Below are 17,881 nucleotides of genomic sequence, written 5' to 3' on the forward strand. Positions count from 1 at the left end.
CTTTCGCATTGTGCATGGAGCCCTATAGAAATTCCAAACCCAACAAAAAGTACATCAAATGTGTTAATTGCAAGTTCTGGGCCCATGAAAACTGCACCCCTAGTAGACCTACATACATCTGTCACCACTGCAACTCTGATTAATCTGATTAGATGGATAACGGGGCGGCACGGTGGTGTAGTGGTTAGCGCTGTCGCCTCACAGCAAGAAGGTCCTGGGTTCGAGCCCCGGGGCCGGCGAGGGCCTTTCTGTGTGGAGTTTGCATGTTCTCCCCGTGTCCGCGTGGGTTTCCTCCGGGTGCTCCGGTTTCCCCCACAGTCCAAAGACATGCAGGTTAGGTTAACTGGTGACTCTAAATTGAGCGTAGGTGTGAATGTGAGTGTGAATGGTTGTCTGTGTCTATGTGTCAGCCCTGTGATGACCTGGCGACTTGTCCAGGGTGTACCCCGCCTTTCGCCCGTAGTCAGCTGGGATAGGCTCCAGCTTGCCTGCGACCCTGTAGAAGGATAAAGCGGCTAGAGATAATGAGAGAGAGAGAGAGAGAGAGATGGATAACGCACACAGATGCACACACTTAAGTTCATGTTTTATCATTTAAAAGAAAAAGACAGCAATCATTCAATCAATCTTTTATTTCAATTACATATAAACATAGACTACACGAGTCTGCAAATAGCACACTGCTAATCTTGGCAGACTCATGTTTACAAAGAAAAATATATTTTACATGAATTGATATAATACTTAAATATGTATGAAAAAGATAAAACGTACTTGACAAATTAACAACTATTTGGTAACAAAAAGAAAAAGAGACAATACTTGTTATTCGATATAAAGGTACAGTAATATATCATTCAATAACTGGAAAAAATATATATATATATCATCTCATCTCATTATCTGTAGCCGCTTTATCCTTCTACAGGGTTGCAGGCAAGCTGGAGCCTATCCCAGCTGACTACGGGCGAAAGGCGGGGTACACCCTGGACAAGTCGCCAGGTCATCACAGGGCTGACACATAGACACAGACAACCATTCACACTCACATTCACACCTACGCTCAATTTAGAGTCACCAGTTAACCTAACCTGCATGTCTTTGGACTGTGGGGGAAACCGGAGCACCCGGAGGAAACCCACGCGGACACGGGGAGAACATGCAAACTCCGCACAGAAAGGCCCTCGCCGGCCACGGGGCTCGAACCTGGACCTTCTTGCTGTGAGGCGACAGCGCTAACCACTACACCACCGTGCCGCCCCCATATATATATATATATATATATATATATATATATATATATATGAATATGAGAGAGAGGTATACTTGTCATACTGATAATTCATGCATGGTATTAAATAATATTTAAAGTTAAAACTAAGATAAATAAATAAATAAAAATATATAGCTCTTAATTATATATAGAAAAAAGTTATGTAGAAAGAAAGAGTTTGGGGATGTCAACATCATATCCATATCGACTTAAATCAGAAAAAAGGTGGTGTCTGACTTTTTTCTTGAACGACAATTTAGATGAAGCTCTTATAGAAGTTGGAATCTGGTTCCATACCCTAACACCAACACGGGAAAATGAGTTCTTTTGTAGATTTGTGTGAGAATACTGAGTATATAAGTTCTTGGAGTAAGATGACCTAGTGTTACAAGAATGGATACTAGAAATAGAAGAAAATTTACAAATGTTTGAGGGTGCACTTTGACTAACGTCGTCATACATGAATTTAGAAATACATTCATAGAAAAGATGATTTACTGGTAAAATATTGGTTTTGGAAAACAATGGAAGGGCACTTTCTCTATTATCAACAAAATGGATTAATCTTAAAGCTCGTTTTTGTAGGATTAATACTTTATTTATACGAGTTTTACAAGCCTGTCCCCAAGAACTAAGACCATATGTTAAATAAGGTTGAATCAGAGAGCGATAGAATGTCATAAGGGTATGTAGTGGAATAAAATATCTAAGCTTGGCCAAAAGGCCGACAACCTTGCTTATTTTGTTGCAAATAAAATCAATATGAGGCTTCCAAGAAAGATTGTCATCGATTATTAAACCCAAATATTTGACATACTTTTTACGTTCAAGTGAAACAAATTTGTTTTGAGCGTTATTAAATATTTTAATATTAACTGAAGATACTTTTTTACGATAGTGAGAAAAAATTACAAAATTAAATTTTTTTAGATTAAGAGTTAGCTTATTAACTGTAAACCATTCATGAAGTTTTGTTAGCTCTTTATTTACCACACTTTCAAGTACTTTAATAGATTTATTAGCATATAAAATGTTAGTATCGTCAACAAAGAGGTGAAGCTTAAGGATATTGGAGGCATTTGAGATGTCATTTATAGAGTAAGAATAGTAAAGGTCCAAGAACTGAACCTTGTGGTACACCACAAGTCATTTGTTTTTTATTTGAGATACTGAAACCAATAGACGTAGTTTGAGTTCTACCGCTTAAATAAGATCTAAACCAGTCATAAATTATGCCATGGAACACATAGCAGTATAGCTTATTTAACAATATACTATGGTCCACAGTGTCAAAGGCTTTCGATAAATCCCAAAATATCGCACAAGAGAAGAGGTTTTTTATCAATATTCGATTGTATAGAGCTTATTATATCTAATATTGCATGCTGAGCAGTTTTTTCTAAAGCCGTATTGAAATTCAAAGAGTAGGTCATTTTTATCAATAAATGCAATTAAACAATTATAAATCAATTTCTCAAAGATTCTATTAAAGACTGAAAGTAATGCAATTGGTCTATAGTTACTTGGATCAGAGTCATCATCTGATCTGAATACAGGAATAATTTTAGAGAATTTTAATTTAGAGGAATATGATCCAGTGTTAATAAAAGAGTTTATTAGATAAGCTAAGTGATCACTAATAACAGGGTTTCTGCAAGCTTGAACAAGTTCAATTTAAGACTTTTTAAGACCTTTTTAAGACCATAACAGGTTAAATTTAAGACTTATGCTGCACAAAAAAAAAAAGAAAATTGGGAGAGCCTGAATTACTTTCAAAATTACAAAATTTATCATCATTCACCAATGAACTCATTACATCCCTAGGGTGCACTCTTGCATTAATGAGGAACTAAGTTGCAGTGGAGCCAAAGACATCCTGCAAATCACTTGAGGATGAGGCATTCGATTCCGTACGGTTTGCGTGTTGTAACGTTACAGTTTGCACGGAGTTAGCTGATACACCATCTCGAGATGTGCTTGGACCTGACAACGGTGAACAAAATTGAGTGATGGCATGCGAATGTTGCAGACTTTTATGGGCAGCCTGGTGCTTCTCCGCTTTCGCGTGCGATTCCGGTGCCTTTACACCCAGGGTGCCGAGTTTGAGTGTTCTTTTGCACAATGTGCAGTACGCCTCAAACGGATTGTTTGGTACACGTTTTAACCAGTCTACAAAACCATTGCGTTCAAGCCAGCAGTCGTTAAACTTGCATTTGCCCATTTTGCTACAAGCCGTGACAATAGGGCTGTGCGATATGGGAAAAAATGAATATCACGATACATTTTCTCCATTTCACGATATATATCTCGATATATTTAAATCTCCTCTAAAGGACCCCATGAAATCTAACTTTTACTCTTTACTGTTTTCACTACAATCCCTGCAGATTAAATAACATTCTTGGTTAACTTTACAGGTGGTTTTCAACAACACATTTTAAATTTTCATGTTAGTGATTAATCACAATTGAATTGAAATAAGACTATTTTTATTCAACAAAGATGTGGCACAAACTGCAAAAACAATCTTGAAAATTGCAACAAAGGGGCAACACAATACAGAGCTGCTCAGAGCTCAAACCAATAAAGTGCAGCTCAACACTGAGAAAGACATTTAGCCTAAATAAGAAAAGTGCTCTTTCATTAAATTATTTTTAAAAAATAGATCTCCAAGCTATTAACCTGACTACTGAGAACCACTGGAACATTCACAATAGAGAGAGAGATTGAGGGAGAGAAGAGAGAGATCTGCAAAACATCATTTTCCTCTTTGCACACTTTTGAACTGAATGTTTTCTGGCTCTGCCTCTCAGATGTGTATAATTCCGCTATTGCCTTCTCTGTAAAATGTCTGCGACCAGGCAACTCATATTTGGGATCGAGTGTGTTTAGTAATTTTTGGAAGCCTGTTTTTTTCCACTACACTAACTGGGATCATGTCTTCGGCAATGACGTTAGTGATTGCATCCGTTATAGCTCTCCATCTCTGACTCGTTTTCTCATATGGGGGGGGCTTTGGAGAACGAGGCCGCTATGGTCATTTGTTTAGCTTGTGGGCAAGTAGTTCAGAGTTTAAGAGACTCTTCATACTGTACCAGGTGAGTTTTCAGGTGATGGAACATATTTGTCGTGCTGCTGCCTTTCGTGATGACAGGTTTTTTTGCACACTTTACAAACTGGCATTTGCTGTTCCATGTCCTCCTCGCGATATCCAAAAATGCCAGATGACTGACCCCTTACTAGTTCTTTTAGGAACCAATTCGTCCGCTTCCATTTTTAATTTGTCGCTGAAATTGACAGAGCTTACACGGTAGCCTACGCAACACCAGCGATTGCACGAACTGAGTCAGCACTGTAAACCGGAACCAGGAAATCTCCAGTGTTGCCAGATACTGCTGACATTTTCCAGCCCAAAATATGTTCAAAACCCGCCAAAACGCACTTAAAACCGCCCAATCTGGCAACACAACCGAAACTAGAAAATCTTCCCGGAAGTTCCTTTCAGCACTGAGATGCCAACCAATCCCGGGTGACATCTCGGTGCTGAAAGGAACTTCCGGGAAGATTTTCTACCTAGGTCTTAAATTACCCAAATGAGATTTTAGACCAACAGTGCAAAATATCTCTGTATTTTAGACTTTTTTAGGCCTAAAATTGAAAATGTGTAATTTTAGACTTTAGACTTTTTTAGACTCCGTGGACACCCTGAATAAGGTGACACAAAACTTTAAGTAGGTCAACAGGACAAGAGTATAGACCATAAGACTTATTTTGGGGCAAGGCTAGGATTTCATTTTCAATTTCTTGTCTTAAAACTGGTGAGAAGAAGAAAGACTCGTTTAGATCTAGATTCTTTAAATAATCGGAAAAATGTTTATTAGCCAAAGGAATCTTGCTAGCTAGTTTAGGCCCGATCGAAGCAAAATGCATGGTCATAATATTGGACAAATTTCGAGTATTAAATTCCAGTTTTTCGTTATTTAACAGGTCTTTAAGACAGGAAATGGTTTTCGATCTTTTTTTATTGTTATTAATAAGCGTATTAATACCTTTCCATGTTCGTTTCGTGTTTTTTATATTAAGTTCAAAAAAGTAGTTGTAGTAAAGTTTTTTAGAGATACGTATTAGGCTAGATATTTTATTTCTATAGTATTTATATTTGTCAGTATCGCCAGAGCAAAAAAGCTGATTTTTTTACTTTAATTGATCTTTGTATACCCTGCGTTATCCATGGTTTTTGCATTTGTTTTAGTCTCCGGTTGGAAGGAAATTTCATTGGAGCATGTTTATTCACTAAATTGTTTATCTTTTTATAAAATATGGAAAAGGAAGAGTCTGTATTACCATTACCAAAAAAAATGACGCTGTGGGGTATTTGGTAAATTCAGATTTGGAAAGTTCATTTATGAAATTACTGATAATGTTATTAGAAATAAATCTTGTTTTACGTTTGCTAGTTTGTATTTTGAGTTTGGTTGATGAAATTATACAGAATTGTGAATAATGATCACTTATGTCAGAAGTTATATTTCCACTCGAAGTCAGTTTTTCCGGTATGTTTGTAAAGATATTATCGATAAGGGTAGCGGAGGTATTATAGATCCTAGTAGGCTTAACAACAGTTGGTAGCAGATAATTACTCTGCAAAGTAGTCAGAAAGTTATAACTGTGATTACAAGTTTCTAATTTTAACAGGCTGATGTTGAAATCTCCAAGTAGGAAAATTGATCTTTCCTTCTTATTGTATAGATCTAAAGAGTTTTCCAGATACTTCAAAAAGTTAACTGGAGAACTATGTTGTCTGTAAATTATACCACAGATAATATTTTTTCATTAGGAATCATAATTTCAACCCATAGGGCTTGAAAATCAAAATTGGAAGTTTTTTCAAGAATTGAATAATTAAGATTCAAACTGATATACATGCCAACACCTCCAGAAGCTAAAGGGCAGATTCTACCGTAACTGGATCCATTAATCACTTGCCCTCAAAATAAGAAATTTTTCTTGTCCTTTTTTCAGTGAGGTAATATTTTCAAGATTGAAAATATGGTATTTGGTATTCTAAAACAGCACGTCATTTAAAAATACACCGAGTACATCAATAAAAGATTTTTAAAGAATAAAGTTCTATTTCTTTGACATATCTGACAGACATAACTCCCATTTTAAAAATCACTTTCATTCTCCCTGTTGCTATCGTCAGTGAATTTCTGTCAGATGACCTGACGATAGACTCGGCCATTATGGATCTTTGGTAGTTATCGTGTGGAAGCAGGCTTTATCATTTTTGGGTGTCAACAGATAGAGTTGAAATAGATTAACAGCGAAAAAACTATTTCGTTCACGAGAGAAGCCCACAGTTATTTTAAAAAAATGCTATCGTCAGTCTAATGCACCTGACGATAGCAAAATTCAAGCCCTCACCACGCACATGTTGACTGACGCAAAGAGGAAATTCTACTGCGCATGATTTTTGTGACAGCAGACATTTACTTCCGGGCAAGACTTGGAGTTCTGACAGCTAGATTTCATCAAATAAATCAAGGTAAGATTTTCAGTCAGCTATCCTGACGATAGAAATGTTTGACGATAGAAACACTGAGAATATATTTGTGCATTAATATTTAAAATTTTCTGGAGGAAAACTATCGTAAGTTGAGATAAATCAGAGCCACTTGCGACCCTTTCAGCCGACAGGCCATTTCAATGTGTTATTTCCCCGCGAAAGTGACACAGTCGTGTCTATCGATAGTCACTGTTCTGACAATTATTGTTGATATTTCAATTTTGAAAATAAATTTTCTTTTTTATTTCAATATTTTATTTTATTATTTGGTTCTAGTGATGAGGTATTTAATATTATTATTAAATTTGTCAGATTAATAATGTAAGAAACAGTTTTGTTGCTATTGTCATCTAGAGTGTCGGTCAGAATATGACGGTAGACGTTAGTTTGTCTGTCAGATTTTGATGATAGAAACCGATGTGTTTCTATTGTCATTTAGCATGTCTGTCATGTCAGGCTTTTATTAATTAGTTACCAGGACTACTGTCCTAAAATTTACTGTGAATGTCCAAGACCCCAAATGCTACTAGAAAAACTTAATAGAATGATCAAAATAATCAATTCAGCAATTTAAGGAGATGGGACTTAACTGGCCTCTGTTATGGTAGAATCTGCCTAAGGTGTCGGAACGTATTCAAAAAAGTAGCCGGGAATATTCAAATTAGTTATAGGAGGCAAACTAGAACTAGTTAATTTTGTTTCTGAAATTCCAATAATATCAAATTCGAATGCAAGCTCATTTAATATACTAAGTAACTTTAAAAACGCACAATGGAATTCAACACGATATCACTTTAGATCCATGCATATATTTGAAATTTATGATATTGTATGTAATGCACACACACATCTTGAAACATCGATAAAGGACATTTATTGTCAAACTCAAGAATTAATTCACAATAAAAAAATTCAAAGTGACAGTTGGTCCATGTTCGGACCGTCATGCTGGAGATTCTGGGTCTGTGTCGTCCAGGGGTCTCAGCAGCAGTGACTGAGGGTGTCAGGAATCTGTCACGGAGGTGAGCTAGCCTGATGTGCTGATCCTGAACTGGCGTCGTGACTCGAGGCTGACCAGGGCGTGGACGATCCCTGGTGCTCCCTGTCTGTCTGTAACGCTGACTCAAACGGGAAATGGTCGAATGATGAACACCGAAGTGCCGGGCGACCTCTGTCTGTGTACTTCCGGCACGCAACATCCCGATGGCCTGTTCACGTTGATTTTGGCTTAGGCGTGGCATCTTCAATAATGACAATTTTCCCATCATTTCCCCCGGGTATTTATAGGCAAGATTGTGTGTGTACAGTGTATGCAAAATTTGTTTGAAAATTAAAGCCTGTCCATGTCATTGACTACCCGAGTCATATTGTACGTTATTGAGTACAACTCCCTTAAATTCTGATTTGAGCACAGATTTGGAACTTATTTGGGCGGAACGAAGTTATTTTTCCATTGTGATGTATTTCTTTTCTTCTTGAGATAAACTCAGCACGAATTCAGCAAGTTTTATCAATGTGCGTTTTTAAAGTTACTTAGTGTAGATGAGTTTGAAATTTTTCTAAATTTGCGTTTAAACTCCTTATATTGTTATGAATTATCGAAAAACTTGCTTCAGAATTATTATAGGTTAAAGTGCTTTTTAAAGTGCATATTTGTGGGTTTATTAATTGTCAAAAGTCTTCCTGAAATTTTACATTGATTATGATGAGCTGCATCCGATCCCCTGCTGAAGGTGTCTATTCGTGTGTGTTCCGTTCATATGTGTTAGTAGGTATTTATCAGATGTTCTTTAAGAAAGCGCTTCTAATGCTAGGACGCACTGACACTGTTCTTCATTTAGCCATCAGTGACGAGTTCTTTTTGCTCTTAGTGAACCACAGGAAGATGCTCAAGTGTGGGCACATGCACAATAAACTTCTATAGATGCATATTTTGTGGTGTGGTCTCAATTTTTAATTCTTTAAATTTTACTTTTACAATTCACCCCAGGTTGTGTTACAGCATACCCTGGTAGGGGGGTAGGTTGTAACAATGGCACTCCTTGCATTTGTCATCAAATAATCAATTCTGTGATCTAGTTGGAGAAGTTGAAAACATTGTTGTTTATAGTAGACAAATGAAGAGATTTTGTGTCAGCTTTTCATTTTCTGTTTCCCGTTGAGAGCACGCCGTGCGCATTATGATTGCCGCTTCTCAACGGAGCTTTTTATTTTTTGTGTAGTTTGATGTTTCCTTTTTGTCCGCTGGTTGTGGTGTAGCTCCGGACCCAGTTTTGGGCGTCGGTTCCCTCCAGGTCTTGGTCCACCGTAGGTGATGCCTGTGCTCCTCGCTATGGACTGCAGTGAGCTTGTTGCTCTTTTAACACCAGGGTTGTCCAGCGCTCTGTGCGGTGGTGCTTTTGTGCTTGGCGCGGTGTATCGAGCGATGTTGCCCTGTAGCGCCGCATCGGCTGTGCAGGTGGTTTGGGACATACTGGCACTCTGTGTGACGGTGCTTCTGTGCTTGCTTTGTGGATCTGTGGCACGGTGTTCCGAGCAATGTTGCTCAGTGGCGTCATGGTGGCTGTGCAGGGGGCGTGGGATTTATCTTCACACGCCTTTTGGTGGGACTGTGGTAGCTACGCCATTGGAATTACAACCTGACCCTCTTTTGGTGGACTTTCCCCCCCCCCAATTGTAAAGCGACCTTGGGTGTGAGAATGGCGCTATATAAATTGAACTGATGATGATGATGATTATTATTATTATTATTATAATAAAATTTGAGCGCTCCATCACAAAAATTCTACAAGTTATAGGTGCTAACACAAAGTGTTACATCCATTCCCAGTCTCTCCTACAATTCCACTAGCTATCGGTATTTTATTTTATCTCAGCACTCCAAAATAGACCTGAAGGGTATTTTTGTTGCGTTTCCTGCTTTTTACTCTTGTATTCATTGACGTTATTAACCGATTGAAGATAATCAGCAGGGCATGATGAGGTAACATTAGTAAGACAGCAATCCCTTCCATCCATTATCTGTAGCCGCTTATCCTGTGCAGGGTCGCAGGCAAGCTGGAGCATATTCCAGTTGACTATGGGGGAGAGGCGGGGTACACCCTGGACAAGTCGCCAGGTCATCACAGGGCTGACACATAGACACAGACAACCATTCACACTCACATTCACACCTACGCTCAATTTAGTGTCACCAGTTAACCTAACCTGCATGTCTTTGGACTGTGGGGGAAACCGGAGCACCCGGAGGAAACCCACATGGACACGGGGAGAACATGCCAACTCCACACAGAAAGGCCCTCGCCGGCCACGGGGCTCGAACCCAGGACCTTCTTGCTGTGAGGCGACAGTACTAAACACTACACCACCTTAGTAAAATTGCAAAATACAAATGCTTTTGTGTCATGAAGAGGGCGCTAATACAATGGACTGGATGTAAGGTGTCTAAAAACCAAAAGGAAAAGAACAACTCACATTCCTAAGTCCTGTTTGCTCGAGCCTTCATTACTCAGCCTATTTTGTCAGTAACAATCTATGAACTGTAATTACAAGTCTCTTTACCTAAAAAGGTGACATAAGACGGGGACAGTGAATGTTGTATTTGTGTTTATTTTTTTCCCCCCAACTTGGTATAAAATGAGTATCAGAGCATACAGTGCAGCTATCGGTTGCACCAGCACATCTTTGTAGACTATGATTTTAAATAAATTGTACAGAAAGTGCGGTTTTGAGATTTCGGTGGATTTTTATGGAGTTTATGCTTCACTCATGTACAAGAATGGAATAAAAGACATGAAGTGTAAAACGAGGGCAGCAATTGAATTTGAAATCAAATTTGATGCTTCTCCAACACAGCTGGTGCGGATTTAGTTCAAATGGAATTTGGTAAGGTATTGATGCAAGGCATTACATGATGCTACACAGGACGTTTGATGCAGTGCCTCCAGTGTGAACTGGCTTCGAATCTAAATCAGCAGTGTCATACGCAATCCACAGTTCCTCAGAGACGCCATACACCAAATTCAGCCCAGGCAGATTTTAATACAAAGATAAAGTGACTCAGGTGTGTTAACGGAGGTACCCAACTAAACTCTGCAGGACTGGCCTGTGACACTCGGCTTTAATTGAACCTGATGGAGGAGTCTTACCCTGCCCAGCTCCTTGTCCTCCAGAGCCAGGACCCCTGTGCTCTCAGTAAACAGTTTCACTTTGACCACAGGCAGTGGGTGGGTGGTGGTGAAGTCTCCTTGTGTGCCCCACCTGCAGAGAAACACAATAATGTGTATTCATGAATAGATGCTCACATGGTGTCAGTGAAGAAACCTGTAGCCGAGTGCTATTTAAAGAAATGGTGGAGTAGTCATTAATGAAGACAGCTGGTTAAATCATATGGAATAAAACATTCCTGGCCTTACTGGCATGACTCTTCCTGTCCCCTGAAAAAGTTTTGCTTTGTTTTGACTCAGGTTTGTGCCTCGACACTGTCTTATAATAGCAGAAAAAGATTATTAAAAAAAAAAAACAAATAAAAAACCCAAACAAGTAGAACTCCAGGTATGCCTCCACCACCAGCAAATCTAGTCTATTACATTTTGTATGTCCTTATACACCTTTACAAACATACTTCAAACAGGTAGAAACCTGAAGAAAAACTATTTCAGACATGTGACCTTGCCGTCACCTTAACTCTGTTTGCATCAATTGCAAAATCTAATCAGTTCATCAGCTGATTACAAATGATGAGTCCATATAAATTGTACAAACATAAAACCATCTGGTCTTGAGACATGGCACTAAAGCTAGCCGCACACTACTGTACGCCGATTTTCAGCGTACTGAGCCAACTGAAGTCGCGAGTCAGTCGTAAAGACTAGTTTTCGATGGTACCGACTCATCTCACAGCCGATTCGAAAAACTAATTGGGAGCCAGACTGATCGGCGAGAGTCGCTAGCAATAGCCAATCATATCTTTCGCATATAACACATGATATTTCGTGATCATGTGACTTCTATCTTTTCGAAAAATGGCAGAACTTTGGACTGAGCGGGAAGAGGATCAACTTGTGGAAATGTGGAGGGCCAGGCCATGCCTGTACGACGTTACGTCGCGTAGTTACAAGAACAGGGGGGAGAAAGCTAAGGCTTTGAATGAGATAGCCTTGAAACTTTCTCGAGATTGTAAGTACTTCAAAGTTTGCCGTAATTACAGTCAGCTGAAAAATTACGATAAAGATTGTGACGATTGTCATGGAAACGATGTTATTACATATTATCATAACGATGAAGCCTAATTAAAACCAGACACACATACACACTATATATACACACATACATATATATACACACACACACACACATATATATATATATATATATATATATATATATATATATATATATATATATACACACACACACACACACACACTGCACTCGTCAACAGTCGTGAGTTAGTCGGGGATATGTGCGTGCCCTGTCGGGAGTCGGCTCTGAAATGGGTCGGTTCGGTACCGCGTGGATCGGCGTAGTGTGCAGCTAGCTTATCAAGCATCTCAGATGACTTGACTGACAGACAGACCCCCCACAAAAAAAAAGTCTCTGCCATCTAGTGGTGGAGGCATAAAAACACCATTACTACCTCTTTTCCATAAAAGGGGTTCAAAGGCCGGTTTGGAGTTGGTGCCGAATCTCAAACAAGTTCTTCACCTTTTGAGGGCCAAAGAACTGGCCCTCAACCAGGAAACCTGGTTCAAGAGTGGCACCAACACTTTACTGGTCTCCAACCAAGAACCGCTTATATCAGGAGCTGGGAGGTGGGATTATCGTGACCAATGAAACCAACGAAAACTTTGTGACCACCATTAAAAAAAAAAAAAAGAAGAAAAAAGAGAAAAGAAATAGTTTCTAAATCTGCCTAAAAGCGGAGACGTATACACACGTATGTAATGATGTAACGTCATGACATAATATCATTATATATGTGTGTATACGTCTCCGCTCTATGGTGGCTCTTCTCTAGAAGGTGGAAAAGCAAACCAGTTCTTCAACAGTCTGCAAGTTGAGCTAACTCAGAACAGCACTAGCACCTGTCTCACACTGGGGGAAAAGACGCACACGAGACTACAAACAAATGACAGTAAAATAGTATTAAAGATTATTTTATGCTTATCCCACCATACTCTTGCATTCATGCATTTGCATTCTAAAATCTGCTAGTCAGAAGATTATGATTAAGTTTCAATAACAGCAAGGACCTCACAGTCGTGCTTGATTCAAAATGAATCACAGTTATAGCGGAGCTCCTGCGCAGGCCGAAGGCCCGCGTGAGTGGAGCCCCATAGGCATAGAGTGTGGATACATAAAGAAACCCATCGAATTGTTTTCTGATGGTTTCAGTCCTGTGCGTGCCTGCCACCATACCAGTGTTAGCAATTACCTGTCATACACACCACCTAGTGGCCAGTGTTAGTAATTGCCAGTCCTACACACCATTAGTAATTATCGGTCCAACACACCGCCTAGTGGCCAGTGTTAGTAATTGCCGGTCCAACACACCGCCTAGTGGCCAGTGTTAGTAATTGCCAGTCCTACACACCACTTAGTGGCCAGTGTTAGTAATTGCCGGTCCAACACACCACCTAGTGGCCAGTGTTAGTGATTGCCGGTCCAACACACCGCCTAGTGGCCAGTGTTAGTGATTGCCGATCCAACACACCGCCTAGTGGCCAGTGTTTGTGATTGCCAGTCATACACACCACCTAGTGGCCAGTGTTAGTAATTCCTCTTCTTCTTCTCCTTCTTTTGGCTGCTCCCGATTAGCGGATCTTTCGTCTCCATTGCTCCCTGTCTTCTGCATCCTTCTCTACCACACCTGCCACTTTCATGTCCTCTCTCACCACATCCATGTATCTTTGGCCTTCCTCGTTTTCATGTGCCTGGCAGCTCCATCCTCGATATTCTCCTTCCAACATGCTCTGCATCTCTTCTCAGGATGTGCCCATACCATCTCAGTCTCATCTCTCTCAGCTTAATTCCCAAGCTCTCCACATGTGCTGTCCCTCTGACGTGCTCGTTCCTTATCCTGTCCAACCTCGTCACTCCCATCGCAAACCTTAACATCCTCAACTCCGCCACCTCCAACTTTGCCTCCTGTCTCTTCGTTAAGGGTACGGTCTCCAATCCATACCGTACATCACAGCTGGTCTCACTACTGTCTTATACATCTTACCTTTCACTTTTGCTGGGACTTTCCGATCACAAATGACTCCTGAAATCCTTCTGCTCCACCCTGCCTGCACTCTCTTTCTCACCTTACTATCGCAGCCCCCATTTTCCTGCACAGTTGACCCCAGGTACTTGAATTCACCAACTTTCTTTACGTCTACTCCTTGCATCTTCACTACACTCTCATCCCCATTCTCATTGATGCACATGTGTTCTGTTTTGCTACTGCTCACCTTCATTCTTCTTCCTTCCAATGCATACCTCCACCTCTCCAAACCCAACTCAACCTCCTTTCTACTTTCACCACATAACACAATATCATCCGCAAACATCATGTTCCATGGTGACTCTTGGCTCACTTCATCCGTCAAGCTATCCATCACTATGGCAAACCAGAAAGGACTCAAAGCAGATCCTTGATGGAGTCCCACCTTCACCTTGAACCATTCAGTCATTCTAACTGCACACTTCACTGCTGTTTCACTGTTCTTATACTGTACATGTCTTGCACCACTCTAATATACTTCTCATTCACTCCACTCTTTCTCATACAATACCATAACTCATCTCTCGGCACTCTATCGTATGCCTTCTCCAGGTCTACAAACACACAATGTAGCTTTCTCTGGCCTTCTCTGTACTTCTCCATTAACATTCTTAAAGCAAAAATTGCATCCGACGTGCTCTTCCTTGGCATAAACCCGTACTGCTGTTCACAGATTGCTACTGTACCTCTCTTCTCAATCTTGCCTCCAATACCCTTTCCCATAACTTCATGATGTGGCTCATCAATTTTATCCCCCTGTAATTACTGCAGCTCTGTACATCTCCCTTATTTTTGTATATTGGGACTAGCACACGCTTTCTCCATTCATTTGGCATTTTCTTATTCTCTAGGATCTTATTAAACAAACAAATTCATTAGGAACCCCACAGCCATCTCACCCAAACATCTCCACGCCTCAATCGGGATACCATCTGGTCCGACTGCTTTCCCAGTCTTCATTCTTTTCATGGCTGCCCTCACCTCATCCTTACTAACCAACTCCGCTTCCTGATTTGCTGTCTCCAACGAATCTGACCTTTTCTCTCTTGGATTCTCCTCATTTAATAAATCCTCAAAGTACTCTTTCCACCTTCTTAATACACTCTGTCAGCACATTTCCATTTACATCTTTCATCACTCTTACCTGCTGTACATCCCTCGCTTCCCTGTTTCTCTGCCTAGCTAGTCTGTACAGGTCTTTCTCTCCTTTGGTCTCCAGTCTTTCGTACAACTCCTGGTATGCATCTACTTTCGCCTTCGCTACTGCTCTTTTTGCCTTCTGTCTCATCTCTCTGTATAACCGCCTGCTTTCCTCATCTCTCTGATCGTCCCAATTCTTCTTTGCTAGCCTATACTCTTTTATAATTTCCTGCACTTCTTTGTTCCGCCACCATGTCTCTTTGTCTTCCTTCCTCCTTCCCGATGACCACCCTAGCACCTTCCCTTGCTGCCTCTCTTACTAGTATAGCAATAGTATCCCAATCTTCTGGCAGACTTCCATTACCACTCAATGCTCTTCTCCTTCTGATGATAAACCTCTTTTAGTTTCCACCACTTAATCTTCGGCTCCACTATTTCACGCTTCCTCTTTTTCACTTTCAAGCTCATCCTGCACATGACCACTCGATGTTGTCTAGCTACACTCTCCCCTGCCATCACTTTACAGTCTCCAATCTCCTTCAGGTTACCCCTTCTGCAGAGTATGTAGTCCACCTGTGTAGATCTTCCTCCACTCTTAAATGTCACCCTGTGCTGCTCTTTCTTCTCAAAGTATGTATTGACTATTGCCAAATTCATCCTCTTTGAAAAATCAACCACCATTTGCCCTTCCACATTTCTCTCTCTTACACCATATCTGCCCATCACGCCCTCATCTCCTCTGTTTCCCTTGCCAACATGTCCATTGAAATCTGCTCCTATCAGCACGCGCTCCTCCCTCGGTATACTTTCTATCACTTCATCCATCTTTTCCCAGAAAGACTCTCTCTTCATTCTCACATCCAACCTGTGGGGCATACGCACACACAACATTGATTACCACTCCTTGAATCTCCAACTTCATGCCCATCAATCACACTGTTGACCAACTCTCCTCTCAAAGCAATACCAACACCATTTCTCTTTCCATCGACTCCATAATAAAATAACTTGCATCCACCGCCAATGTTCTTGGCCTTGCTTCCTTTCCACCTCGTCTCCTGCACACACAAAATGTCCAACTTCCTTGGTTCCATCATACCTGCTACCTCTCTCACTCTGCCAGTCTATGTTCCCACATTCAGTGTTCCTACCCTCAATTCTAAGCTCTTTCCCTTCCATCTTTCACACCCTCTCCTAACATGCCTCCCCCCTCTCTTTTTCCTTCTCCGTTTTGATGCAACAGTAGCATACTTTCCACCAGCACCCTGTTAACCAACAGTACCGGAGGCGGCCATTGTTAACCCGGGCCCCGACCGATCTGGTATGGTATTTGTCTTTTCAATCCGCATGTTAGATCTGGCACAGTTTTACACCGGATGCCCTTCCTGACACAACCCTCTCCAATTTATCCAGGCTTGGGACCGGCACCAAGAGTACGCTTATGCACCCCTAGGGTTGGGCGGTATCCAAATTTTGATACCTTTAAACCGTCTCTGTGTTTTCCCGGGGTATACGGTATTACCAAGAAAAAAAATAATATTTTGTTTCGGCCTACTGTGTAACGTGCGCCTATGCCTCAAATGTACTATTTAAAAGCAGCATAGCGAATTGTGTGCATTGTGGTATGGATTAAGCAGCAAAGCGAATTTTGTGCATTGATGAATAGATTAAGAGATATTTCAAAGCATCACGCAACTCTTCCTTCATCTTGAAAATAGCATTCAACTGTCGTTTACACATGTCTGCGTTGAAACGCCATTTGCAGCACTATTTCACCTACTCCATCAAAAAAAAGTACACGATGAGCAGGATCATACCCTTTCAAGCATGGGAAATAAAAAAAAGAAAAAGAATCAACCAACACCCAAGTCCGTTTAGACTGCGCGATAAACCATATTCTTCAGCGCAAATGAGGCGAACCTAATTCAAATGCGTGATAGCTGCACAAGGCAAAATCATATGGGCCCACGTCATGCCATGGCGGGGAAATTAATAATCAAATGGCCTTACCTTGCTTAAAACGTTGTCTTGATCACATAACTCCTTACAATTATTCCACTTAAATCCATACGGTTTAACACACCCAACAAAGATAGCAAGCGCATTGCTAATTCCCACCAGAAACCTAACAGTTTACGCTACGATGTTTTCTTCCGTTTCTTCAGTAGAGGACATTTCAAACGTTTATTACCCACATCCCAAATGTCATACGTTATATTATTTTACCTTGTTGTTACTCATGTAACCTACTCAAAACACAACTCATTGGAGAGATCTCGTGGAAGTGGAGTACCCCAGGCTATGGTGTGCCTTAGGGGGCATATTAGATTTTTCGTTTGGTTTGAAACCAAAATACTGCCACACTGCCGATGTTGTATTTTTTTTTTGCCACTAACTCGTTATCTTGACTTGCCATCTTTCAACCGCGGTCTCAGTCTCTTTTTTTAGATAGGACAGTATAGAGAGACAGGAAATGAGCGGGGGAGAGAGAGACGGGATCGGGAAATAACCTCGGGTCGGAATCGAACCCGGGTCCCCGGATTTATGGTACGGTGCCTTAGCCATCTGAGCCATGACACCCCCGGGCTCAGTCTCTTGCGAAGCTTTCTGTCAGACTCCAAAATGTCAC

General features: G+C 40.6%; 1 protein-coding gene across 3 annotated transcripts in view; it reads right to left on the reverse strand.

Moving 5' to 3' along the window:
* cadps2 (Ca++-dependent secretion activator 2) overlaps nucleotides 1–17,881 on the reverse strand; it is a 364,308-nt gene that overhangs the window by 127,269 nt on the left and 219,158 nt on the right. For all 3 annotated transcript variants that reach the window (XM_060914773.1, XM_060914772.1, XM_060914771.1), the window contains exon 7: nucleotides 10,991–11,102. In XM_060914773.1, the coding sequence (XP_060770756.1) occupies nucleotides 10,991–11,102 (112 nt within the window). The remainder of the gene's footprint in view (nucleotides 1–10,990; nucleotides 11,103–17,881) is intronic.

This window comes from Neoarius graeffei, chromosome 2 (genome assembly GCF_027579695.1).
Source record: "Neoarius graeffei isolate fNeoGra1 chromosome 2, fNeoGra1.pri, whole genome shotgun sequence".
Taxonomy (NCBI): domain Eukaryota; kingdom Metazoa; phylum Chordata; class Actinopteri; order Siluriformes; family Ariidae; genus Neoarius; species Neoarius graeffei.